This window comes from Enhydra lutris, unplaced genomic scaffold, assembly GCF_002288905.1.
Source record: "Enhydra lutris kenyoni isolate GAN:26980312 unplaced genomic scaffold, ASM228890v2 scaffoldscaffold2, whole genome shotgun sequence".
In the NCBI taxonomy this organism is placed as follows: Eukaryota; Metazoa; Chordata; class Mammalia; order Carnivora; family Mustelidae; genus Enhydra; species Enhydra lutris.
The window spans coordinates 7,957,376-7,984,841 of NW_019154086.1; the positions used below are offsets into that span (position 1 = coordinate 7,957,376).

The 27,466-nt window shown below is 36.8% G+C and overlaps 1 protein-coding gene across 2 annotated transcripts in view; it reads right to left on the reverse strand.

Moving 5' to 3' along the window:
• The window catches only part of LOC111150110 (kelch like family member 24), a 42,782-nt gene that overhangs the window by 9,303 nt on the left and 6,013 nt on the right, over window positions 1–27,466 (reverse strand). For both annotated transcript variants that reach the window (XM_022507468.1, XM_022507479.1), the window contains 5 exons: window positions 27,054–27,116; window positions 18,266–19,242; window positions 5,807–5,991; window positions 4,335–4,453; window positions 582–770 (listed from right to left, as the gene is read on the reverse strand). In XM_022507468.1, coding sequence (XP_022363176.1) covers window positions 582–770; window positions 4,335–4,453; window positions 5,807–5,991; window positions 18,266–19,185 — 1,413 coding nt within the window. In that variant the 5' untranslated portion in view covers window positions 19,186–19,242; window positions 27,054–27,116. The remainder of the gene's footprint in view (window positions 1–581; window positions 771–4,334; window positions 4,454–5,806; window positions 5,992–18,265; window positions 19,243–27,053; window positions 27,117–27,466) is intronic.

The following is a 27,466-nucleotide window of genomic DNA, read 5'->3' on the forward strand; positions in this document are numbered from 1 at the left end:
AATTTAGTTAACAATTGCTAAACAGTTTGGCATCAGACAGTAGTTTCCAGAATAACAGTATTTTCTAAGGTGTCAGGAAGGCAAATATTCTTTTGTCCCAGGGATTCAATGAACTGCAGCAACTCTGAGCTGTCCTCTATTGACATTATAGATGTTTCTCTTCCTCTTTTTTGCTCTAAAAAATACTTATAAAGTATGCAGAAGATGACCCAGTAGAAGCAGTGTAGTTACTGTATCTTATCCTCTGCTAATTCACTTCCCAACTGTGTTTTTTGTGAGTAATTTTTTGATTTTACAGACTGTAGCAGGAAAAGGTTTAAAACTATTTAGTAGAATATCCCATGCTGAGATTAGTTTTGTTTCAAAAAGATTAAATAATGCTTTTTACAAAAAATTGTTAGATATATTAGGACTTCACTTCAGTAACTTGAAACTTTGTGTTTTCCCCCCAAAGTATAAAGTACTAGACAATTTTTAAAAGGCTCCTCAAACTAAGGGACCTTGCTATTTATTTGATAAGCTTTCTGTATTTTTCTTCCCGTATACATAATTGGTAATTTCTGTAAGAGAACATGGCTTACCTTATCAGAACAAGTATTATCATCAGGTCCTCCACCAATCACAAACAATTTGCCTACACAGCTAGTCACAGCAGGAGAACTCACTGCTTCCTTAAGGGGAGCAACTTCAGTCCATCGATTTGAAAAGGAATCATAACATTCTACGCTGCTAAGTCTGTTTTGTCCATCATAGCCTCCAACAACATATACCTATATGTGAAATACATGGAAAAATCTTAATTGTCAAAAATCTGAATTTTTTAACTAGTTGGCTAAGGAATTAAAGGATCTGTTCCCTTTAAAAGCCCTTGATAACTATAACTGCAATAAATTTAGCTTAGTTTTTGAAACTTTCATTAGCACCCTCTCACCACAGAGGAGACTTTTTAGACTTTTTTTTTCATAATAGCCCCCGTCGATGAAGTTTTAATACCACCATATATTGTATATCCTTTTATGTCCTATATGTATATCTGTGTTTTACATATGGAAGAGTACAGTTTTTTTCACCCCCCCAAAATAATCTTCACCCCCTTAAGGGCGATACTGCTTGCACGGAGAATTACATGATTGTTTAAATGCTCACACTCATGGATGATGAAAATGTTTGATTATTATGAAGTAATAAAGCTACAAATCTAAAATATTAGATAAGGAATGCTAGACTGTAAGACCACTGAAGGCAGTGCCTATCTTGTTTTTCATTTTAGTATCAAGTGTGCTTAGCTAAGTATCTAACACACAATTAACTCTATACTATATATTTCAAAGGGCTTCCACAAATCTAAGGAAGGCAGACATATTAATCTTTATGTGACAGCTGAAATAATCAACAAGTCATTTATTAAATTACCTACATGTAGATAATCCATTAATAATAATGAGATACATAAGAAACTTTTAACTTGGGGTGCCTGGGTGGCTCTGTGGGTTAAAGCCTCTGCCTTCGACTCAGTTCATGATCCCAGGGTCCTGGGATCGAGCCCGGCATCGAGCCCTGCATCGGGCTCTCTGCTCAGCAGGGAGCCTGCTTCCCCCTCTCTCTGCCCGCATCTCTGCCTACTTGTTATTTCCCTCTCTGTCAAATAAATAAATAAAATCTTAAAAAAAAAAAGAAACTTTTAACTTAAACGAGGTTCTTCAATTTAACATCCACAATTCCTTTGACAGTCATTATCAACTATTCCCTCCATATGAAGTAACTATTAAGTCCCACTGAGTCTTCTTTCACAGCATCCCACATCTGTCCTTTTTGTTTTCCACTGCCACTATCCTACTTCAGGATCCATACCATTTTATACTTCTCAATTAATCTCCTGGTCTCCACTCTTGTGCTCCCTCAACCACAGATTAATCTTCCTAAAATACTTCATCAACTCCTTTTAATATTTCAGCAACAGATGCCTAAGTGGTCAAGGCCAAACATTATACACCTACATTCAAGTCTATCCATAATTTATCTTTCTGTATGCTTCCAAATTTCTAGAGCAGCCAATGCTATTTTGTATTTCAATGTTGCACTTCTCATATTATGTTAAAATGATCTCTTGGTGGGTTTGTTCTCCCAACACTAGGAAGTTCAGAGAGGTTAAGTAACAACTCAAGGTCACCCAGCTGGAAGAGTATATGGAAACTGTGGCACAATGTAGCAATTAAGGGCATGGCTTTGAAGTTAGTAGAAGCAGGGTTCAGTATCTAGCACTGCTATGAAATGTAAACCTTGGGCAGTTTACTTATCTTCTGAGAGTCAGTCTTCATTTCCTCAATAAAAATGTAGACAGTAATAGTACCTATCACATGACATAATTTTGAGGATTAGTTTTTTTTTACCATTCTCTTGCATTCATAAAATTTTTTTTTTACCATTCTCTTGGTGTTGTGAGCACCAAAATGAAAGTACTCTAGATTAAGAAAATCTTGAACTTTGCTTTGCCCCTGCTTTATTACTTTCTGTGTAACCTTAGGCAAGTGACTTGATTTCTCTGAATTAGGTTTCTTTAAAAACTGAAAAAGTTATACAAAATTTTCTGTAAGATTCTTTCCTACTCTTAGATTCTCTATTCCAAATCATCTTACCTAGGTTTTCTTAATAGAGACCATTTATAAATTTAAATACTTTTATAGGTTTGAATTCAGTTTATATTGTAATTTTTTAGGATAACAGTTTCCATGACGTGAGTACTTGCTTTTTAAGGTATGAAAGATTCCTTTCATGTCTTGATTTATTGCTTCTAAGTTTTAGGTAACTTCAAGTCAAGTATACTAATATTTGTCAAATAAATCTATGTTCACCAATCCATACATGATATTTGAGACATCAATCATTTGCATTTGCCTTTGTACTTCCAGACTAAATAATTACAATTTTTTTTAGTCAGATCTCTTCTCTTTCCAACCACTTCAATATTTTAGCTGCCCTTTCAGTAATATTTTATCATTCTTAAGGGATGGCTACCAAAACTATATATAATATAGTAATTACTGACACACTAGTGATTTCAGAAAATAGCCAAATAGAATTAGTTTATTTCCATTACATCTATCTCAAGGTCCCCATTATTTCAGTGACCTTGTCGAGAGCAGCAGCACAATAGATCAATAGCCTTAGGAAGTAACAGAAGTTTTCCAGCTGTGCTTTGAGAAACTCTTAATATTCCGTAGTATAGAAATTTCAAGAAGGCTCCATGGGGAAACGGGGAGGGACCAGGCTGAGTGGGAAGGGTTCCTGTACCATCTCTGTTTCTATTAGGGCAGCTCTGTTTCCTCATTGGTGGCTCTAAAATGTCTCCCCATGAGGGCTCAAGAGGTAGCAATCTTTTTAGAAGGGGGTATCAGGGAACCAGTCAGAAATACATATGTAAGCAAGTATACTGCTTTTATTCAGATTGCCCATTAATATAAGGTAGCTTTGAAGGAGCTAATAGAGATGGTGGCAAAGAAAAGCTAAAGGGTCCTTGGTATACACTGCTGTATTTTTATCTGTTCTACATAATGGGTTTTTATGTTAGATTTAACTTTTTAACTTTAAAAAGGATGTAGCTGCTTTTAAAAAGCTTGGAAACCACAAGTCTACAAGTGTTTCTCAAGTTCCTAAGGACAGAGAATGGTTCAAAACCAACATATAATTATTTATTTGTTTTTTAAAGTAGCCTCCACAACCAGCATGGAACCCAACACAGGGCTTGAACTGTGAGATCAAGGCTGGAGCTGAGATCAAGAGTCAGATGCTTAACTGACTGAGCCACTTGGGCACCCCCCAAATTATATATTTTTAAAATATTTATTAGCCACAGTCAATAATCAGTTTTCTTTAAAATACACTGGTGAATTTATTTTAACACTATTTAAAATTTGTTTTGTCCCTAACTTGTATAAAGAAAAAAGATAAAATAACATCAGTCTAGATAAATATATCTTTGCCAGACTGCCAAAGTCAGTAAAGGGAAAAAGACTGCTTGGATTAGACATTGGCCTGTTTTTGTACTCGATGTAACTCCTTTATTTTCCAATGCTTCTTAAGCTTTCAGACAGCAATGGAGCATGAAAAGAGAAATGTGCTGCACTGCCACAAATTCCAAATTGGGAGAACAAAATATCCATTCAAAAGTACAGTGTCAAATTGTTTATATCTTCAGTTTATCTACTGAGGTTAGAAATGGAAGGAAATACAATTTGAATCCAAAATACCCTGAGACTGAGTAAGATGAAGGATTTAACTGTGGTATTTATTTTGGAAATGTGCCAGCAATAATAATAAAAAGTGGTTTCTCTTACTTTACCAAGGAGGACAGCCATTTTGTGACGCCATCTGCCTTTATTTAGAGAAGCAACTCTGATCCAAATATTTAACTGTGAGTTATAAATCCACACATCACGGCCATTGATTCTTCCACCTTTAAATGCAAAATAATGTACACACAGTATGTATGTCACCAAGGGATTTATGCTCAAGGCATAGATAACTGTAACACAGGATTTATTTACCCAGTCTAAGAATTTGTGAATTTAGTTCAATGAATGAAAGAATGACCCTCTTAAAGCTTAATGAAAACAGTTCTACAGAGCAGATTTAAACCTTGCTGATTATTATCTTGAGAATCATAGGCCCTAAATAATAAAATGCAAAATACAAATTTTACATATGTATAAGGCTATTAATTTGAATCAGACATCAGAAGCAACCAAACAACAGAATTATTTTAAAGATTTAAAAAAATCACCCATTTATTCAAAAGCATACCACTGTACAAAATGAATTATGTCTTGTTAAATTGTGTAACATGTAGTAATAGAATAACTCCAAAGCTGGTAAAATTTTTAACCAAATAATAGACTCAGGACCAATGATAATGTAGTTATACTCTGTATAAGTCTGTCATTCTATTGTCTCAGATTTTAGATATAACATCAACATAAAAGAATTTCAAGTTAAGAATTTTAAGGAAAAATGTATTTCATAAACTTTGGTGAGAATTTCAGAAAACCTGTGTGGATCAGAAATCCTTAATTAATTCTTTTTTTTTTTTTGCTTGCTTTTTTTTTTCTTAATTAATTCTATGAGTAAGTTTCACTTTGCATACTTCACAGTGTTCCTTAAAACAAAGTTAACATGTTCAAGTTTTAAAAATTATGCCATATCCCATATGCATTTGAGGGCACTTAAAATATGACGATTAAAGGCATTTTTCTGGTGGATCATTTATAAATCATTCTGGATCATCCTGAGCCTGTTTTTAAGAGAAAAAGTCATTCTCAGTTTTATTTGTTGTATAAACTGATCTGCTGAAAGCAGGCCTATTCACTTTCATGGTTTTCTTCTGAGACACTACTATTGTTTAAAATAGCCAAGCTGTGTTCAAATTAAAAGTAGCTACAGTACGAAATAAGTCAATCAGAGAAAGACAACTATCATATGATCTCCCTGATATGAAGAAGCAGAGATGCAACGTGTGGGGTTTGAGGGGTAGGAAAAGAATAAATGGAACAAGATGGGATCGGGAGGAAGACAAACCATAAGAGACTCTTAATGTCACAAAACAAACTGGGGTGGGGGCACGGGGGAGGGAGAGGGTGATGGGGTTATGGACATCGGGAAGGGTATGTACTATGGTGAGTGCTGTGAATTGTGTAAACCTGGCGATTCATAGACCTGTACCCCTGGGGCTAAAAATACATTATATGTTTATAAAAAAAAATTTAAAAATTTTTTTAAAAAGTAGCTACAGTAATAATAATTCTTTATTTACCTGAAACAAGAATGTCATTCCTTAGAGCACAGACTGCATACTCTGATTTGGTAAATTCTGGAAGCTTAGCCAAAGACTTCCATTCTCCTGTCACAGGATCATAGCACTCGGTGTACGGAAGATTAAATCCTCCAACCCGTTCACAGCCTCCAACAACAACTATCACCTCAGAATAGCCAGTTGACCTAAAACAATTATTGTAAGAATGTATAAATAATAAAATACACTCAAGATTGTTGAAAACTCTAAAAACATACCATGAACGTAAAGAAAGTAGAAAGTAAACAGTTGTTTATTCCCTGAGGACGTGCCAAATAACACAGACTGCCAAAGACTTTAAGAGACATTTGCAAGGGATTTAGTGATGTCGTTTTCCACAGAAAACTTCTATGTGTATTTTTTTTCTATCAGTTTTGCCTTAAAAATTACAAAGCAGTCCAAAGATCCTACGTAACTCAACTGGAATCCTGGTAATAGTAAGGATGACTTCCAAAGGTAGTTTTGTAGTAATTCAGATGTGTGCAGCCATACTAAGATAAGATAATGAAGAAAAATGGTGATTTTTCATAAGATTGCTAATCCTTTTTTTTTTTTTTTTGAAGATTTTATTTATTTATTTAAGAGAAAGAACAAGAATAGGAGGAGGCATAGAGGGAAAGGGACAAGCAGACTCCCTGCTTATCTGGGAGCCCAATGCAGGGGCTTGATTTAAGACCCCGTGATCATGATCTGAGCTGAAGTCAGATGCTTAACATACTGAGTCAGCCAAGCACCCCAGATTGCTAGTTCTAAAAAAACTAATTCATAGTATAATCTAAGTACCCTTTAAAGGAGTGTATGTATTTGTTTGGAAACTATTTCTTTTTTTTTTTTTTTTTTAAGATTTTATTTATTTATTTGACAGAGAGAGATCACAAGCAGGCAGAGAGGCAGGTAGAGAGAGAGGAGGAAGCAGGCTCCCTGCTGAGCAGAGAGCCCGATGCGGGGCTCGATCCCAGGACCCTGAGATCATGACCTGAGCCGAAGGCAGAGGCTTAACCCACTGAGCCACCCAGGCGCCCCTGGAAACTATTTCTTAAAATAGTTTTTTTAAAGTTAAGTACATTAAAGCAATCCAAATCAAAACACTGAGCAATCACTTAAAGTGTTAACAGAGTTTATAACAAAGAATGTTAAAGGAAAAAAAGCAAGACCAAAAACTGTACAGAAGGTCTGATCAATACTATGTAAAAAATGTGTGTGGAAAGAATATACCTATACCACCAAAGGCTAATGATGGTTATCTCTGGATAGCATGGCTTCTTTCTTTTTACCAACACAAATTTCCACAATGATAATGAGCATGGACTATTTTCAGAGTGGAAAAAACAACATTTACAGCATTAAGAGAATCTTAAGGTTTATGTTAATCATGGACTTCTTTTATTTTGTAGTTTATATTTAAGATAGATACAGAGCACCTGGGTGGCTTAGTTGGTTATGCCTTCAGCTCAGGTCATGATCCCAGGTCCTAGGATCAAGCTCCGTATTGGGTTCCCTGTTCTGTGCACTCTCTGCCTGCCCTTCCCCCTCCTTGTACTTTCTTTCTCTCTGTCAAATAAATAAATAAATAAACCTTTAGGGGCACCTGGGTGGCTCAGAGGGTTAAACTTAAACCTCTGCCTTCAGCTCAGGTCATGGTCTTAGGGTCCTGGGATGGAGCCCCACATCCCGCTCTCTGCTCAGCAGGGAGCCTGCTTCCCCATCTCTGCCTACTTGTGATCTCTCCCTGTGTCAAATAAATAAATAGAAATCTTAAAAAAACAAAAAACAAAAAAAGCCTTAAAAAAATTTGTTGTTGGGGTGCCTGGGTGGCTCAGTTGTTAAGTGTCTGCCTTTGGCTCATGTCATAATCCCAGGGTCCTGGGATTGAGCCCTGCATTAGGCTCCCTGCTCCGGGGTGGAGGGGAAGACTGCTTCTCCCTCTCCCACTCCCTTTGCTTGTATTTTCTCTATCGCTGTCTCTCTCTCTCTCTCTGTCAGATAAATAAGTAAAATCTTAAAAAAAAATTGTTAAGACAGATACAGGAAAAATTAAAAGCTTATTCAAGTTTTTTGTTGTTCATAAGGCTCAATAGAAAGCTTGTAATTTTAAAATTATTTGACTTTTATATTTTTTCACAAATATAACTGAAATGAAAAAGGTCCTGTAACTACATTTTATGGTTGTTACAATTTTAATCTCACGATGCAAAATGCTAATAATCCCTCTTAACTTAAATGTGGAAGGAAAAAAGGCCACATCGGAACGTTAACTTGTAGTTTTAGTCAGTATGATGTTTCACAATTACACTAGAAAAAAAAATTAAGCAATACTGGTATGTCACTTTAACAAAGATACTATATTCTAGCTACATTTACTCATAGCTTTTTCAACTAATAATCATTTACCTCTTCCAGGCCAGGCATACTTTTCCTTTACAAAATCAGAAAAATATATTGTAGAAAAGAATCGTATTCACAGATGTAATAAAAATTACTTTTAGGAGCCTAGCAAATCATATAACCGTAATCTAGTATATAGTAAGACATCATCAGAAGAACTGAAATATTATCAATACCATTTTCCACATTAATTCCATAAAGAAACTATTAAAGTAAATTGAGAGTAACACCAGATACTTGGTATAACTAACTTATCCTTCTTTCCATAAAAGTATCACTTCCTAAAATTACCATTTCCTAAAATTATACTTAAAATACCTCTAAAACAAATCCATGTGATTTTCCTCAAAGCCTTACTTATTGACTGATCAAAAGTTACTAAATACTGTCACTAGGGTTCAACGACTCCCGATTATTTTAATATGAAATCAAGGTAACTATTATATATTATAAGAATTGCGTTTTATACACTTTCCTTATAACATTTTATTTTTACTTTTTTTTCCTGAAGAGACAGAGAGAGAGCAAAGGGGCATCACAGGTTGGGCGGGGGGCAGGTTAGAAGGAGAGAGAATCTTAAGCAGGCTCCACACCCAGCATCAGGCTCAACATGGGGCTCAATCTCAAAACCCTGAGATCACAACCTAAGCCAAAACCAAGAGTCAGACACTTAACCAACTGAGCCACTCAGCTGTCCCACATTTGATTTATGTTATAGCTTCTCTTTGCTTAAACTTGCTTGCTTTTTTCAAGACTTCTTAGCCTAATAAACGTATGTTGTCTGTTTTTGTACCTTTGAATAAGAAGAGAGAATAGCACCAAAAACTAATGGCTAAAACAAGTAGCCCCACTAAATAAAGGATCTTTTCAATGTCTACTGGAAATGTGTTTTTATCTGAAAAGATCAATAAACTGGTAGTTTTGCCTGTACTAAAGGTCTTATTTGCAACAAAATGGCTTTTAACTTAATTGGAGACAAGCCTGGTGTTCTCATTAAAGACTGTGAATCCACTAAAAGTTATTTTTAGGGATGCCTGGGTGGCTCAGGTCATGACCTCAGGGTTGTGGGATCAAGCCCTGCACTGCGCTCCCAGATCAGTGGGGAGTCTGCTTGAGTTTCTCTCCCTCTGCCCCTCTTCATGCTTACATGAGGGCTCTCTCTCTAAAATAAATAAATCTTTCTTAGAAGTTATTCTTTATTTCTTGAGGTTGGAAAAACTTTTATCTAAGGCCGGGAGATGACCACCTTAAAGGAAATATGTTATTCCAGCTAATAATGGCAATTGGAACAAAAAGGCAGTCAAGATAATATAGGACGAATAAAAGTCTGGATACCCCAGTTCAATCTATTTTTTAGAGTGAACATTATTTTATTAATGCTTTAAAGTGAAAATCCAGATTCTGCTGTGATAAAATAAAAAATATCTGCTATTTTAGTATTAAATCTTACCATTTGTTCCTGGGAAAGTATTACAACTAAATTATCCTTTTTTTTTTTTTTTTTTTTACTATGACAAGTATTGTTTTTTTAAAAAAATCACCATCCTCTTTTATCATGAATTTAAGAAAAGATCAAATTAAAAGATTACATTCTTTGATTTATGTGAAAGATTTAAAGTAATTCTCTCCCTCTGGCCCTCCCCCTGTGTGCTCTCTAATAAATAAATTTTAAAAATCTAAAAAAAAAAAAAAAAACTCAAAAGGCAAAATACAGGACTTGTTGGCTGAAATAATAGACTCAGTTATTATTAATGCCAAATATGCCAGAGATAGGCCAAACTCATTCTCATCAATAAAAGGGGTCACTGGGAATGGCTAATGGCTAATGGAAGAATAACTGAATGTATTTAAAAAGCACAATAGGAAAGCCATTGTTTCCATATAGCAGGAATCTGGACGAAAGAAAGGAATGATATTAGTAATATAATCTATTCACCATTCCAAGACTCAAAAATATCTGAAAACTGAGCCATCAAACAAAATAATTAAGTAGAATAGAGATATGAGACTTGAAGCCCTAAGAGAGAGAGCCACATGGCTCTTTAGTCTGTAAGGTATGACCGTTACTAAACTTAATGTATTAATATATCTAAAGAAAGAACTAGGGGCACCTGAGTGGCTCAGTGGGTTAAGCCGCTGCCTTCGGCTCAGGTCATGATCCCAAGGTCCTGGGATCGAGCCCTGCGTCGGGTTCTCTGCTCAGCGGAAAGCCTGCTTCCCCCACACCCTGCCTGCCTCTCTGCCTACTTGTGATCTCTCTCTGTCAAATAAATAAATAAAAATTAAAAAAAAAAATAAAAATAAAGAAAGAACTATATATCAAAAGAGGGACTGGTTAATCACAAAAGCAATAAGTAAATGAATGAAAAAGTAATCACAGAAGGTCTTACAAGAACAAACATCTCCTGTGCCCATTCAAGTTCTTGTCTAAAAAAAAAAAATCTTAGCTTAGCTAACCTGAACATTACTGGTTCTTTGGTAAGAATATTTTTATGGTGGGTGAGACTTCCTTAAGCTGTACTAGCTGAGAGGACTCCAGTTCTAAAGATCTACTAATTCCCTTTGCTTGGATTCCATGCTTGCAAAACAACCTCTGGGAAAACTTTGACTTCCCGCTTAGTGATCTGTCCATAGTAAAAGAATATGGTGAACAGACTGGCTTAAAGATCTGTATGTGTCGATGTGGAATAATCTCCAAGATACTTATAAATGATAAAAACAAGGCGCAGAACTGAGTGTATAAAGAGAAGCAGGGAGGTATGTGTGCGTATACACATACACCTATAATATATACACACAAAGAATATTTTCAAAGAGTTCAAGAAACTGGTAACAGTGGTATCCTTTGGGGAGAACTGATGTATCAGGGATCAGGTAGAGGGAAACTTACATGTATACGTTCATGAAAAATGTTTGAGTTAAGAATAAAAATGAACGACACCTGGATAGTTCAGTTGGTTACGCATCTGCCTTTGGCTTAGGTCTTGAGTCCTCAGGCTCTCTGTTCAGCAGGAGCGTGCTTCTACTTCTCCTTCTCCCTGCCACTCCCCCTGCTTGTGCTCCCTTTCTCTCATCAAATAAATAAATAAAATCTTTAAAAAAAAATCTTAATTATAATCTTCATGTTCTTACTGGTTTTCAATAGGAACTTGAACTTTGTCTTTCTTATGGACATAATTTTCATTATATAGTAACTGTTAGACAAGAGGTAGTAGAAAGTATTAGAAAAGTACTTAATTCCAACCTCAAAATGACAAGCTTATTAAATCTTAGCTATCTCTGTTGCTCAATGGAATGTGGCAAAGAGCATCATTTTTTCCCATAGAACTGAATAAATTATTCTTAAACCATTTTATATAAAGCTTATCTGTCTTTCAAACCAAATTTCCTATTCTGTAAAAGTAGAGCACAAATTTACAATGTACTTTGATGTTTTCTTTATGAAACCAGCAAAAATTCTTATTGTGCATTTTTTTTTTTTAAAGATTTTATTTATGTATTTGACAGACAGAGATCACAGGTAGACAGAGAGGCAGGCAGAGAGGGAGAGGGAAGCAGGCTCCCTGCTGAGCAGAGAGCCCGATGCGGGGCTCGATCCCAGGACCTTGGGATCATGACCTGAGCCGAAGGCAGAGGCTTAACCCACTGAGCCACCCAGGCGCCCCCTTATTGTGCATTTTTGTGTGTAATACTAGGTTATATACTTTTCATATCATATTTCCAATCCTCACAATCTTACAAGGTGGTATTATGCTTAATTTTGCAGGTGAGAAAATTGATACAGAAGTTAAAATGTTTTGTCTAAGGTCACGGTATTAACTATTTGTACGGAGCCACATCCCAGTCCAGACCTGATTCTGAAGCTAGTACTCTGAACACATCATGGTACTTCTACTCGTCATTTATTTAAAAATAGTCATCATGTAGTAGTACAGAGATTTAAAGTTGCATAATATATATTAATCAAAAGACAACTATTCGTAAGATTTGGTCCTATGATTGATTTCTACTGTTTTTTTTCTCCCGAGGGTTTACAACTGAGAGTGCAGATTACCAAAGCTTTTGTGCTCTTAGATCAGCCCATATCCTCTTTCTAGGTAATCGCTACCATACCCTGTTTTTTTTCTTTTTTCTTTTTAAAAAGATTTTATCTATTTATTTGACAGAGACATAGCGAGAAAGGGAACACAAGCAGGGGGAGTGGGAGAGGGAGAAGCAGGCTTCCTGCCAAGCAGGGAGCCAGATACGGGGCTCACTCCCAGGACCCTGGGATCATGACCTGAGCCAAAGGCAGACCCTTAACAATGGAGCCACCCAGGCACCACTCATACTCTGTTTTTAACATATGTTGAGGTTTTCTCTCTTAAGAGATATGTGGGTATGTATAGGTAGAATATTCAGTATGGATTGAACTGTGGAGAACACTTGGCACAGGATAAACACTGAAGAAATACTGGCTCATGTGAGGACTATAACCTAATTAACAGTGGTGGTAACAGGCTGTTATCACCCTAATCCAGAGTTAATCTTTGTATCACTAATGGTGGGACCATCAGATATTGTGTGTCTCCTAATGTAATGCAATACAATATACACTTACCTAGGATGAATTCTAGCCAAAAATATTTAACTTGTCTCCATTAAGTGGAAGCTTATAGAGCTAACTTCCAGTTTTCAGAAAACACAGCTAAATTCAGCTAAGTGACAGCGTAAGGCAGCAACCTAATACAGAAGGTAGACTATTTTTCTGGACAACTTGCCCATTAACAAGTTAAAATCATGAAAAAAAAAACTGTTCTGGATTTAGAGACTTCATGGGAATAACCAGATGCAATGAGTGGTACTGAATTGGATCAAGGTTCATTAAAGAACAGTTTGGAAAAGACTGGGGAAATATGAATACAGATTGGGTATTAGTTAATATGAAAGAAATATTATTAACTTCAAGTGGGATGTTATTTAGCCTATGCTATTGTTTTAAAGATGTGTCCTGAGGTAAAAATAAACAAACAAATAAATTTTTTAAAATGGCTGAATGAATGGATGAATAAATGAAAGAGAAAGTCTGGGCTAGAGTTCTAGGTCTGATAGCCAATAACATGTATGGTAATTAAAATCAAGACAACAGATGAGATCACCTAGGAAGATGGGATATAAGGCAAGACAAAGAGGTGTGAACCGAGGGGACTATCAACATTTCAAAGGCCAGAGAGAGAACGATCAAATGGAAAAAGAGCAGTTGAAGAGGACCATGAGGAAACGGTGTTCTGGAAGCTAAGGGAGGACTTTCAAGAAAAAGTAAAGCAACTGATAAAGTCAAATCCTAAAGAGAGATCAAGGTGAATAAAGACTGAAAAGAGGCTAAGAAATAACAAATAGGGGCGCCTGGGTGGCTCAGTGGGTTAAGCCTCTGCCTTCCGCTCAGGTCATGATCTCAGGGTCCTGGGATCGAGCCCCCCATCGGGCTCTCTGCTCAGCAGGGAGCCTGCTTCCTCCTCTCTCTCTGCCTGCCTCTCTGCCTGCTTGTGATCTCTCTCTGTCAAATAAATAAATAAAATCTTAAAAAAAAAAAAAGAAATAACAAATAGAAGGTCAGTGATGGCCTGATTGAGAGGAGTTTCAGCTAAGTGACTGGAGAGGAAGCAGAGGAGTGAACTGTAATTGAAGTGGAGATATCACTCCTCTTTCAAAGAAGTTTGGAATTTCTCAGAAAGATGAGAACCTGAAAAACAATACACATTGTTCAGATAATGAAATTCCTAGTGACTGGTACTAATATGCAGTAACAGGTAAGTGAAGGAATATAAGGAACAGGAGGTGATGATAAGAGTTGTAAAACAAAGGATTTATCTTTATATTCCTTATGCAATGCCTACATAAAATAACTATCTTTTATTATATTCACAACAGTCTGCAAGCTCAATATAACTATAGTTTTTTTTTTCTTATTTGCCTCCTAAAGAAAGATAATATCGAAATCTTATATATAGATGTGCTTCACTGTATGAAATGGATTGACTCTCTTAAAAATTGGATGTAATCGGGACGCCTGGGTGGCTCAGTTGGTTGGATGACTGCCTTCGGCTCAGATCATGATCCCGGAGTCCCAGGATCGAGTCCCGCATCAGGCTCCCAGCTCCACAGGGAGTCTGCTTCTCCCTCTGACTTTCTCCTCGCTCATGCTCTCTCTCACTGCCTTTCGCTCAATAAATAAATAAAAATCTTAAAAAAAAAAAATTGGATGTAAAATACATTTTTACCAATCAAATAACTAAGCAAAGTAGAAAATTATCCCTGTATTATCTAAGCCTAATTACCTTTAGAGAGCAATCTGATTTCACTTAGTTCATATTTTTATAAATAATGTTAATAATAACTTACTTGATTTTACAACATACATCCTTTGGTTCCTAATTCTAACCTGTACGTATATAGGAGATACATGCTGGAAAGTTATTATTAGCCCTATTTGACCCAAAGCCATTCTGTCTGCTAAAAGGGAACGAGTCTGCTTGAATAAAACACACACTTTTCCCCTTAGAGGGATACTGTGTTTCCAGAAAAGTTCTGGAAGAGCCCCAAAACTGTTCAACATTTTTTTTGTTTTTAAAGATTTTATTTATTTGAGAGAGAGCGAGAGAGCAAAGTGAGCAGGAGGAAGGGGCAGAGGGAAAAGCAAACTCCCTGATGAACAGGAAGCCCCATGTGGGACTTGATCTCAGGTACCTGAGATCATGACCTTAGCTGAAGGCAGAGCTTAACTGACTGACTGAGCCATCCAGGCACCTCCTGTTCAGCATTCTTCTGGCTCAGGTCATGATCCCAGGGTCCTGGGATTGAGCCCCGCATGGGGCTCCCTGCTCGGTGGGAAGCCTGCTTCTCCCTCTCCCATTCTCCCTCCTTCTGTTGCCCCTCTTACTGTGTCTCTGTCAAATAAATAAACAGAATCTTAAAAAAACAAACAAACCCTGTTCTTTCACATTTTTAAGCTCAGCCCATGTTTCTTAATAGCCCTTAAAAAAAAAACAAAAAAACAAAAACAACAACAACTGGGGCACCTGGGTGGCCCAGTGGGTTAAGCCTCTGCTTTCTGCTCTGGTCATGATCTCAGGGTCCTGATATCAAGCCCCTTGTAGGGCTCTCTGCACAGTGGGGAGCCTGCTTCCCCACCCCCTGCCTGCCTCTCTGCCTACCTGTGATCTCTGTCGAATGAATAAATAAAAATCTTTATTAAAAAAAAAAAACTTAAAAAAATTAGTATATTTATATAATAAAATTTTTTTTGTTCTTTGTTAAAAAACAGAGTCAAATACATTTCTTTCTTACAAAGCAATTATTTTTCACTAAAGTCAGTTGACTTTGAAGAAAAGAATGTGCTCTAACCTTAATACAAAGAAGTATTAATTTTTTATAATAATAATTACACAATATTGTATCTAATATATAAAAAGTTCAGATTGTCGGGTGCCTGGGTGGCTCATGGGTTAAGCCTCTGCCTTGGGCTCAGGTCATGATCTCAGGGTCTTGGAATCAAGGCCCCCATTCGGCTCTCTGCTCAGCAGGAAGCCTGCTTCCCCCTCCCCCCGTGCCTCCCTCTCTACTTGTGACCTCTCTGTGTCAAATAAATAAATAAATAAATAAATAAATAAATCTATCTTAAAAAAAAAAGTTCAGACTGTCAAGTACTAGGAGTTTTCTTTACAGATTTATTTATTTGAGAGCGAGTGCACATGTGCACATGCATGTGAGCACACAAGTGAGGTGGGGGAGTAGAGGGAGAGGGAAAGAGAGTCTTAAGCAGACTCTGAGTTAAGAGAAGCCCCACTTAGGCCTTGATCTCAAGACCCTGAGATAGGACCTGAACTGAAACGAAGGGTTGGATGCTTAACCAACCACACCAACCAGGCACCGCTGGAAGTTATAAGTGGGTCAGACCTACACTACACTATATAAATAATAACAGCTATTAATTTTTAATAACTTCTATGTACCACTTTCGATGGTAAGTACCTTAATAGTTTCAATGGCAGGGGCGCCTGGGTGGCTCAGTGGGTTAAGCCTCTGCCTTCAGCTCGGGTCATGATCTCAGGGTCCTAGGATTGAGCCCCACATTGGGCTCTGCTCAGCAGGGAGCAGGCTTCCCCCTCTCTTTCTGCCTGCCTCTCTGCTTACCTGTGATCTCCATCTTTCTCTCTCTCTCTCTGTCAAATAAGCAAATAAAATCTTAAAAAAAAAGTTTCAATGGCAGAACCTGTGAGGTAAGTACTATTTATTATCATTCTTACTTTACATATGAGGAAACAGATTATATCTTTCTATATTCAAATTAGTGAAGATTTTAAAGACATACTATCTCATCATATGCTAAATTTTTTTTTCATATGCTAAATTTTTAATTACATCCCAAAACAATAATAATCAAAAGCAAAGCTAAAATTTTGGTTTGAGAGCTACGCTCTAATAAATTTATAGGAAAAGTGGAGATGATATGAGAAAATAAAAATACCAGTTTTGCAACAATGTGAATATATTTAACACTACTGAGTGGTACAATTATTAAAATTAAGATAACAAATTTATGCCATTTGTTTTTTATCACAATTTAAACAAATTAGCTTTGTTAGAAAAATATTAGGTTCCCTTTTTTTTTTTTTTAAAAGATTTTATTTGTCAGAGAGAGCATGAGAGAAAGAGCACAGCAGGGGAAGCAGCAAACAGAGGGAGAAGCAGGCTCCCTCCTGAGCAAGAAGCCCAATGTGAGACTCGATCCCAGGACCCTGAGATCATGACCTGAGCAGAAGGCAGATGCTTAAACAACTGAACCACGCAGGTATCCTGAAAGATTCTTTACTATGTATCTCACAATAGCCATTTCTCGCTTAGTCACAGTATAGTACATTTAATATTATTCCTTCAAGTATTAACATGAATATTTTTCTATAGCTTATAAATTAAAATCTGTTTTACTGAAATAACGCACTATAAAAAGATACAAGTCTAATACTGAATTGAATTCCTACCTCTAAATATATTTTCCAAATTCTCCCTAATGATGATATAATTTTTATAATCAGAAAAAAATTTAAAAATTAAGATTGACATTAAGTAACTGTGGCAATAAGAAGAGATCTGAAACCTGGGTTTTACATCAAGAATCCACTCAATGTATACTAGTTTACTTACTTCACCTTTATATTTCAAGTTGCCTGTTAGGAAAAAAGGAAGGCTGTGAATTTGCCAATTGCGTGTATGTGTGCGTGTGTGTAGTTTTGTTGTTGTTGTCTTTTTAAGATTTTATTTATTTGACAGAGATCACAAGTAGGCAGAGAGGCAGGCAGAGAGAGAGAGAGCAGGAAGAAGGCTCCTCGCTGAGCAGAGAGCCTGATGCGGGGCTCAATGTGAGGCTTGATCCCAGGACGCTGAGATTTTTTTTTTTTTTTTTTTTTTTAAAGATTTACTTACTTATATGAGGGAGAGAGAATCTCAAGCAGACTCCCCACTGAGTGCAGAGCCCAATGCAGCCCTTGATCTCATGACTCTGAGATCATGACCTGAGCTGAAATCAAGCCAACTGGGCACCCCTGCCAATTGTTTTTTATATGCAGAAGCAGTACAGAGAGTCTGAGTCTACCACAGTCTTTAGTCTACTTTATATCCAAAGACCCTTTAGAAAGAAAAGTGGAATTATTTGGGATCCTACAAAGATTAAAAGAAATAAGCAGAAATATGCTGAGATGTTCACAGTTGTGAAGACACTCTGCAATAACCTTTCACAGCTCAGAATAACAAAGAATGATAGTGTTGAATCTAGTCTTCACTGAGAAAGACTTTTAAAAAAAAATTTTTTTTTTTTGAGGGGGAGAGAAATTTTAATGATTTATGTAATCCAAAACAAATCTTAAATTATGGAAAGCCATATGTAGACAATGCATATAAATGACTACACTGAGATTTCACTGAGGAGGTTTAAAAATATTTAAAAAATAAAAACTTTTGTTAATTATGTTGTAGTTCATTTATAAATAGTTCTCTCACCTGCGTGGCCTAGTCCTTGGAGACATCATTTCATTCCCAAGTATGTGGTACCGTCTTGCTTCATGCAACAGCTGATAACACTCAGGAGAATTCTGGATCAATTGGTCCACCTCAACTGTTTGGACAAAGTAGTTTGGATGCAACAGAGGGAGTCTCACATGTGTCAGGAGCTCATGTAACAGTGGTCTTCTCAGATCAACAGCACGATAGACCCAACGCATGACGGCTTCAAAAACCATTTCCTCTTTACCAATAACAAGTTCATCACTACAAATATAATCAATAAGTTCATCTTTGTCAAGCTCAAGAAATTCTTCATGCTGCGACACATCCTCAAAAGTCTGTAATGCAAAATTCTTGCATTTTGTGAAGAGTGTTTTGAGAGAATGGGTATCAGCAAAGCGCTGGATTCCTAAGCAGTTACAAGGATCAAGTTGCTCCTCTAAGAACTTGGCACAAGCATCACGGAGAACACTAATCTGAAAGAGGCTTGACGTTTCAAAGAGATATTGTACATTCTCTGTAGTGATCTTTACCTTTCCAGTATAAACATACTGCAAAAAACATTCCATAGCTTCAGCTAAAATACCATTGATCTCAACCAACATTTCTCGGCTTTCTCTGTGGTCATTACAAAACATAGCTCTGAAGTAGCTACTACAGGCTGAGAGAACAGCTCTATGGCAAGGAAATTCTTTGCCTTCCACACAAATGATGACATCTGTGAATAAGCGGCTGTCTCGGAATTCATTGAATATCTGGAGTATGTTTTCAGCATGGGATGATCCTGAAGAGAAGTCAAAAAACTCATGGCCTGTCAGAGATTTAGGGTCCATTTCAAAAACTTTACGCTTAGTTGCTGGGGAATCACGAACCCCGAGATCCTCTCTGTTTAGTCTTCGTCCCAATATTAGTACCATTGTTACATCAGTTGACTATATAATTGTTGAGAAATGTTAATGCTCTTCTTTATGTGGCTAAAAATAGGGGGAAAAAAAAGAAAACATTTCAATATATAAAAAATTCAGCACTGAAACAACATAGTCTCATTTTGATGTAAACATTACAATAAAATCACACACTTGATGTATCTTTTAAGTAGTATAGAGTACTATCTCTTTTTAATAAGAATTGACAAATAAAAATTTGCATTATGGGTACAATTTGCCAATAGTACTTCTTAAGCCCACCCCCCAAAGATACTATATACTTTTTGAATTACTAATAACTTCTTTCTCTCCTTTTACACAACTGGGTTATATCTACTGACTGCAGAGTTAAGTTTGAGTGCTATAAGACAAAGAATTTGACCACATTCAGAATCTTAATATAAATGTTTATTATCTTAATATAGTATTGTGAGAGAAGAATTCAATTATACCTATCAGTAGCCTTTAAAAATATGTGTACTGGCGGGGGCACCTGGGTAGCTCAGTGGGGTTACGCATTAGGCCTCTGCCTTCGGCTCAGGTCATGATCTCAGGGTCCTGGGACTGAGCCCCACATTGGGCTCTCTGCTCGGTGGGGAGCCTGCTTCTCCTTCTCCCTCTGTCTGCCTCTCTGCCTACTTGTGATCTCTCTGTCAAATAAATAAATGAAATCTTAAAAAAAAAAATGGGTACTGGGGCTCCTGGCTGGCTCAGTCAGTACAGGATGTGACTCTTGATCTTGTAGTTGTAAACTGGAGCCTTATGTTGGGTACAGAGATTATTTTTTTAAAAAATGTGTACTGTTTGACCAGCAAGTCCCTTGCTAGCAAGCTATCCCAAGGAAATAGGAATATGTGGATTTATCTACAGTGATATTCAATGCTCTATTAATAGAAAATACTTATAACAATCTAAATGCCCTACAATAGGAGATGAGTTAAACCACACTACATCTTAAGGACCGAAGACAGTCTATGCAGCCATTTAAAATTATGTAGACTATTTAATGACAGGGGGACTTATTAATCAGATAATAAGTGAAAAGCAGATCATAAAACATATGCTCAAAATAGAAAAAATTAATCAGTGTATCCTAGGGATAGAAAAAAGGAGGCACATATGCCAAAATGTTAAGTGATTTATTTATCTTCTGGTTTCCTCTATTTCACCCAGTTTCCACTATAAATATGCAGTATCTTGTTTTGAGATCTTTAAAACACATGTATCTATGCCCTTCTCCCTTTCACTAATAAGAAACGTCCCCAAACTTCTCTCAGAAATGAATAGGTAAACTGACTAAGCCAACAGACTGAGACAATGGGCTATAGCTATCAATTCTCTTTAAGTTTTGATTTTTAATGTGGTTCTTCTGCTGCCACTCTCTTTTCATATCTCCATAAATTAATATGTGATCCAAAAGGTATCTGTAACTGGCTTAAGAGCACTCAGAATAACTCCCAACTATTCCCATGCTCTCATAATCTCATACACACAATTGCTTCTAAAGGTCCCAGCTTCCTTCTGAAATATTTCAACAGTTAGATATCCAGGCTTAACTAAGCCTAATGAAGGTTTAAGAAGATCAAAGATAACCCCCTAATGAAATGCCATCCTACATTCACAAGCCACAAATAAAATGGAGACCTGAGAGTTAACAAACTAAATTTAGAACTGTGTTTTGTGGGGCTCCTGGGTAGCCCAATTGGTTAAGCCACTGACTCTTGGTTTCAGTTCAGGTCATGACCTCATGGGTCTTGAGACTGAGCCAGGGCAAGCTGAGCAGGGAGTCTGCTTGACCAAATCTCTCTTCCTGCCCCTCCCCCTACTCATGTTCGTGCATACATGCACTCTCTCTCTAAAAACAAATTAAAAAAAAAAACACCCTGTTCTTTGTATAACCCTCACATATTAAATTGTACCCCATTTTAAAAATCCTTATGTGAAATAAGAAAATATGAAATACCAAAACCAAGAAGCAACGCATGCTATTATATTCTCTTTCATATTCTAATTTATTCTTTTTTTCAAGATTTATTTGAGAGAGAGTGCATGCACACAAGTTGGGGACGCAGAAGGACAAGTAGACTTCCCACTGAGCAGGAAGCCTGATTTGGGGCTCATTCCTAGGACCCTGGGATCATGACCAGAGTTGAAGGCAGACACTTAACCGACTGAGCCACCATGGCGCCCCCTAATTTGTTCTTACATTTGCCTTCTTTTCTCATCACTCTAATGACCCAGATACCCTAGTTACAATATTCACTAGATACTTCCAACTTTCATCAATTCCTTCACTGAGTGTATTTAACCTTGTCACTTCCATTTTCTAACATTATCAACAAATGTTTATTGTGTGTCTACCATTGCCAGGATACTGTGCTTAGCCTATGGTTTTCGGAGATGTAGGATATTACTAGATCTTGCTGCTGAGTTTGTTTTTTTTTATATATAGTTGAGACAAAGCATATTCACGAAAAGATTAATAAGGTAGCACAGGCAATATGATACCACATTGGTATAGACAGTTCCCACTTAAGGTTCTATTAAATATTTTTTACCTCTTCATATAAATTAGCACTTAATCTTTCTTAAGTCCCAGTGATAGGATTTTCCCTGGGCAGATGTACACCAGGCTATTCTAATTAGTAGGAAAAAGTACCTGGTTGTAATAACATTTGAAGGACACCTAAATGTTTGCATGTACAAAATCCTTTCTCTTCCATCCCTCTCTTCATCTCCTAATTTTGCAGGTAAAGTCAGAAAAAAATTAAAGCAATGTTATCAGTCAAATGGAATAAAGATGCAAGTAAAATAAACACTATTTTTATTTGGGATCAATCACCAGGTGGGGATTTAGAGGCTGTATGCTAATAGGGACATTCCTATTTTGTTTATGTGGATTTAAAACATCCTAAAATGACCGAAGGAGGGTCATTTTGGTTCCCTCTAAGAATTCTGGCTAAAACTAAGGAAGTTCTTGGAAATCTACCAAGTAAGGCTGTAGGAACTATTAAGAGCCAAATCTGTGTACTAATTGTGTATTAACTGGTTTGACGATGCCATGGGGGCTATATTTCCTTAAATACATTAAAAAAACAGAACACTAATCCTTTTAAAAAACTGCTTGCTATGTGCCCGGCACTTTCTAAATTCTCTTATTTTTTATTTTTTTAAAGATTATGTATTTGAAAGAGAGAGAAAGAGAGAGAGTGAGTGAACACGAGAAGGGGAGGGTCAGGAGAAGCAGACTCCGTGCTGAACAGAGAGCCCGATGTGGGACTCGATCCAGGGACTCCAGGATCACCACCTGAGCCGAAGGCAGTCACTTAACCAACTGAGCCACCCAGCCATCCCTCTCTTTCTTTTTTAAAGATAATTTATTGGGGTGCCTGGATGCCTCAGTTGGTTAAACAACTGATTCTTGATTTTGGCTCAGGTCATGATCTCAGGGTCACAGAGCCCCACAAGGGGCTCTCAGTAGACAGTCTGCTTGAGATTCTGTCCCTCTCCCTCTGCCCCTCCTCTGAGCTCCCTTAAATAAATAAATAAATAAATCTTTTTTAAAAAAGTAAGATTTACTTATTTATTTGAAGAGGGAGGAGCAGAAGGAGAGAATCCTCAGGTAGAGTCCCCTCTCAGTGTGGAGTCCAACATGGGGCTTGATTCGACCACCCATGAAATTACAACCCCAGCCAAAACTAAGAGTTGGATGCCTCACCAATGAACCACCCAGGTGCCCCAACTGTCTAAATTCTTCATACAGATTTAATTTAAACCTCCCAACAATCTTATGAGGTTGTTACTACAATTAACAAGAAAAGTTGTTTATAGCCTTAGGACTTTATGCACAGGATTAAGACAGATTTTTCTAAATAGGCAGGAACTATTTGTAAAGCAAGCAAAAGACTGACAGGGATAATTTTTACCCTCACTTCTAAGTTTAAGAAAAAGAACATAATTTTAAGTATTCAAATATTATATATTATTTTCTAAATGTATAACAAAGTTTATAATATAATGAAACTGCTATATAGCAGTGGAAACTCATGTATAAGGCCTATTTAAATAAACACACAAATAAAAATAAACCTAAGAGAAAAAAAAATAAACCTGAGAGAATGCTTATGAATAACTGGTTTTTGGAGCAATGTCAATTACTGGGTATTTAGTCAGTAAAATTAGTTTTTCTTAAATTTGAGGAAATATTTGTCTACATATACATTATGGTCCCAGAAAGCTAGATTTTGAACTGTAATCTAATTATGTTTTGGAGGTTTTAGGTAACAGATTTGCCTAAGAATAAAAATCTTCTTTTGTTCGTTTTAGGCACACCTGGGTGGCTCAGTCAGTTAAGCATCTGCCTTTGGCTTGGGCCCTGGTCCCAAGGTCTTGGGATCGAGTCCCTCATCCGGCTCCTTGCTCAGCAGGGAGACTGCTTCTCCCTCTGCCTGCAGCTCTCCCTCCTTGTGCTCATTCTCTCTCCCTCTGCCAGATAAATAAAATTTAAGAAGAAAAGCTTTTTTTAAAAAAATCTTTTTTTGTTCATTTTAATACCTAAATGAATAAAATTACATATTTAAAATATTTTAAAATGTATGATCAAGAACATAAATGTATTAAATGTATTATCAAGAACTAAAAAAAAGGGAGATGTTTCCTCCCATCTCTCTGGAGATTTTCCTGACTAGAGAGTTCAAGTTTGCCTTATTGTAGGTCATTCAACTTCTTGGGTTATGGCTGCCCATGTAAGTGTGTGCTACCCACAAATACATGCACATATACATGGGTTAAAATGTAAAAATTCACTTACAGGGCACTTGAGTGGCTCAGTCATTAAGTGTCTGCCTTTGGCTTAGGTCATGATCCCAGGGTCCTGGGATCAAGCCCCACATCAGGCTCCCTGCTCAGCGGGGAACCTGCATCTCCTTCTCCCTCTGCCTCTGCCTGCAGCTTCCCTTGCTTGTGCCCTCTCGCTGTCAAATGGATAAATAAAATCTTTTTTAAAAATTCCCTTACAATACATATCACTTCTAAATTGCAAGCTCCCAGACATGTGCACATATCTCAAATACACTTTTTTTTTAAAAGATTTCATTTATTTATTTGAGAGAGAACAGAGAGAGACAGAGAGAGCACGAGCAGGGGAGGGGCGGTGGGAGAGGGAGAAGCAGACTCTCCGCAAAGCAGGGAGCCTGATGTGGGGCTTGATCCCAGGACCCTGAGATCATGACCTGAGCTGAAGGCAGATGCTTAACTGACTGAGCCACCCAGTGCCCCTCAAATACACTTTTAACATGAAGTTATCTCAGTAATGGTTCAATACACAGAAACCTATCTCCCATAGATGAGAGATCACTACTGTGCCTGAATGCCAATTTTTGTTGTTGAAACTGAAAAAAGTTCAAGCACGTAATATCACAAGTGATAACCATTTGATTATAATGAACATAAATAAATATGATATGGAATAGAGCTTATTTTAACCTTAATGCTTTACCAAGCTAAATTCAAATTATGGTTGAATCAGTCATAAAACAGCTTCCCAAATAAAGAATTTATCTTCAAATCAGCTTACTTAAATTCTTACTGTGTTTTAGATTCAAAAAAATTCATAAATTATTGTTTTTGACTAGTGATATTATTACTGGCATTACTGACAACAAAAATTTTCAACTTTATGCCTTTTCTGTTCTACATTTTTGTTCTCTCAGTATTGGAAGTTTTTGTTTTTTTTTTTTAAAGATTTTATTTATTTATTTGACAGAGGGAGATCACAAGTAGACAGAGAGGCAGGCAGAGAGAGAGATAGAGGGGGGTGGGGAAGCAGGTTCCCTGCTGAGCAGAGAGCCCAACGTGGGACTCGATCCCAGGACCCCGAGATCATGACCCGAGCCGAAGGCAGCGGCTCAACCCACTGAGCCACCCAGGTGCCCCGGAAGTTGTTTTTTTTTTAAATTTATTCACTTATTTTGTGGGGGCAGGAGCTCATGAGCCAAGGGAGGGGTAGAGGGAAAGGAAGAGACAGAATCCTAAGCAGAATTGCACCGAGCTCAGAGCCAGAAGCAGGGTGCAATCCCACAAAGCCAAGATCACGACCCAGGCCAAAATCAAGAGTCAGATACCCAACTGACTTAGCCACCCAGGCGCCCCTTCTCAGTGTTTAAATGAAGCAAAATAATGCAACAGAATACAAACAAAATGCAAAACAAAATAACAGACTGTAAGAACTAAGAACTTCCCTTTTGGCTAAAAGGGACAAGAAAGAAAACAAGTGAAAAGATACTCTGCTTTCTGTATCCGATAATCTTACTGTGTCTGGTATTTGTTATCTAGTATCTCTATCTGATAAATTTGGAGATAAAAGATTGAGCAAGTTATGTATTAATATAAGGCTGATTAGACCTTTATAGGAATTAAGGGTTTGTCTTTTCATGCTATTTTCTGCCTCTTATGCTTGTAACTGGTTCCTTGACTGTTGACTGACAAGGTCTTCCACTGCTTTTGCCCAGTGGAAAACTGAAAATCCTAATTATAATAGCTATAAAATCACCTGCTGCTATTACAAAGTATTCAACAGCAACAAGATACTTGTTTACCGCTTTGTACGTGCGGAGGCTATCTCACAGATCTGGGCTGTTTCCTTCCAAGCAGCTTTGGCCTAGCTTTTTGTACATCCTCACTTTTGCTAGACTTTCTGACAACTCTCCCATTAACCAGTGTCCACAACACAAAATGTAAACTCTTCCTATTGATGACAGGGTAAATAATTCACGCAAGAAGATCTTAGAAATAGGAGAAGTATTTCAAAGTGTATCTTTTGGGCTTCCAGATTTAATTTACCAGCTTTTGTTTTCCCATTTTACACAAAGTATTTTATTTTAACTAGTAATGGTTGAAAATGTAAAGACAAGTTTAACTACATCTCAGAGTACAGTATCTAATATAGGTTCAAGATTTATAATAAATGAATTTATATACAATCAAGCAAACAAAACGTAAATTACAGGTAGAATTCTTCTAAAAATTTAACAAATATCAAAGCATCATCATTCCTTTCAGGAAAAAGTAAGCAACTAAATAAGCATCTCTAAACAAAGTAGAGAGAAAATGTTTGTTCCAAAGAAATATAATGACAAAGTTTTATCTAGATAAAGGTAGCAAATGCAAGGGTGATCAGACTGTCATGTCAGTGTCTGACTGCCAGTTGCATGATTTGTCTAGAAAAGGTAGTATCTTTCTTTCCCTTGCTTATTTCTTCAGGAGCTTTATTCCTGAAGCAATACTCTCACTTGAAAGGAAGATTTTTAACAGAAGGATTTTTCTGGTTAAAGATACTCTAGGGTTTATTTCCAACTGCAGAACTCAAGCATGTTGTAGACCTAGTTCCTGACTGCTAGGTAGATTTAAAATTATTTTTGGCCTATGTCTCAGAAAAATGAGGAGAATTTCCTTAATATCTCTAAGGCTACAGAAAAATGTAGAAGAGGGTCTGTTTTCTTTTATGATCTTGAGGATAGAAGTGTTTCCCATTACTCTGACTGGCTTAAGAAATCCCTGGTTAAAGAAAGGAAAATGGTTAGGATTCTCCAATAACGATGTTTAGTTGTGTTTTTCTTTTTTTAAGATTTATTTGAGAGAGAGAGAGTGAGAGAGCATGCAAGTGCAAGGGGTAGAGGGAGGAGGAGAAAGAGAATCCCAAGTAGACTCCTCACTGAATGCACAGCCTGACACAGGGCTCAATCTCAAGGACCCTGAGATCACAACCTAAGCAAAAGTCAGAAACTCAACCAACTGTGCCACCCAGGCACCCCTTAGGTATTTTATAAATATTATAAATGTAAATATAATATAAATAATACCTTTTTAGCATTTGTTTGACCAAATCCCCAGTCAAAATATTTGTGTTGTTTTAATTTCCACACCTAAAATAAATGGAGAACAGCAATGTATTATCGGATACTAATCACTTAAAGCATAGTTGGCTTTACTTGCTAATATGTTAAAGAAGTTTTTAGCCTTCAGTTTCTGACTTCTACATAGTTTAAAAGTTTACTTCTGCATAGGAAATCACTACTGAATAACAATTCCTTAAAGCAAATTAATAATTTTATGCTCTTTTACATACAAATTAGTTTCCTTATTGGGCAACTTCCTTACTTGACAATATTATCTTGGAGTAAAGTTTCTTGAAAGATGAGTAAACAAAGATTTGTGTCAATAGCAAGCTAATTGGTGGCACTGAGATGACAAAATATATATCCTGTGACTATTC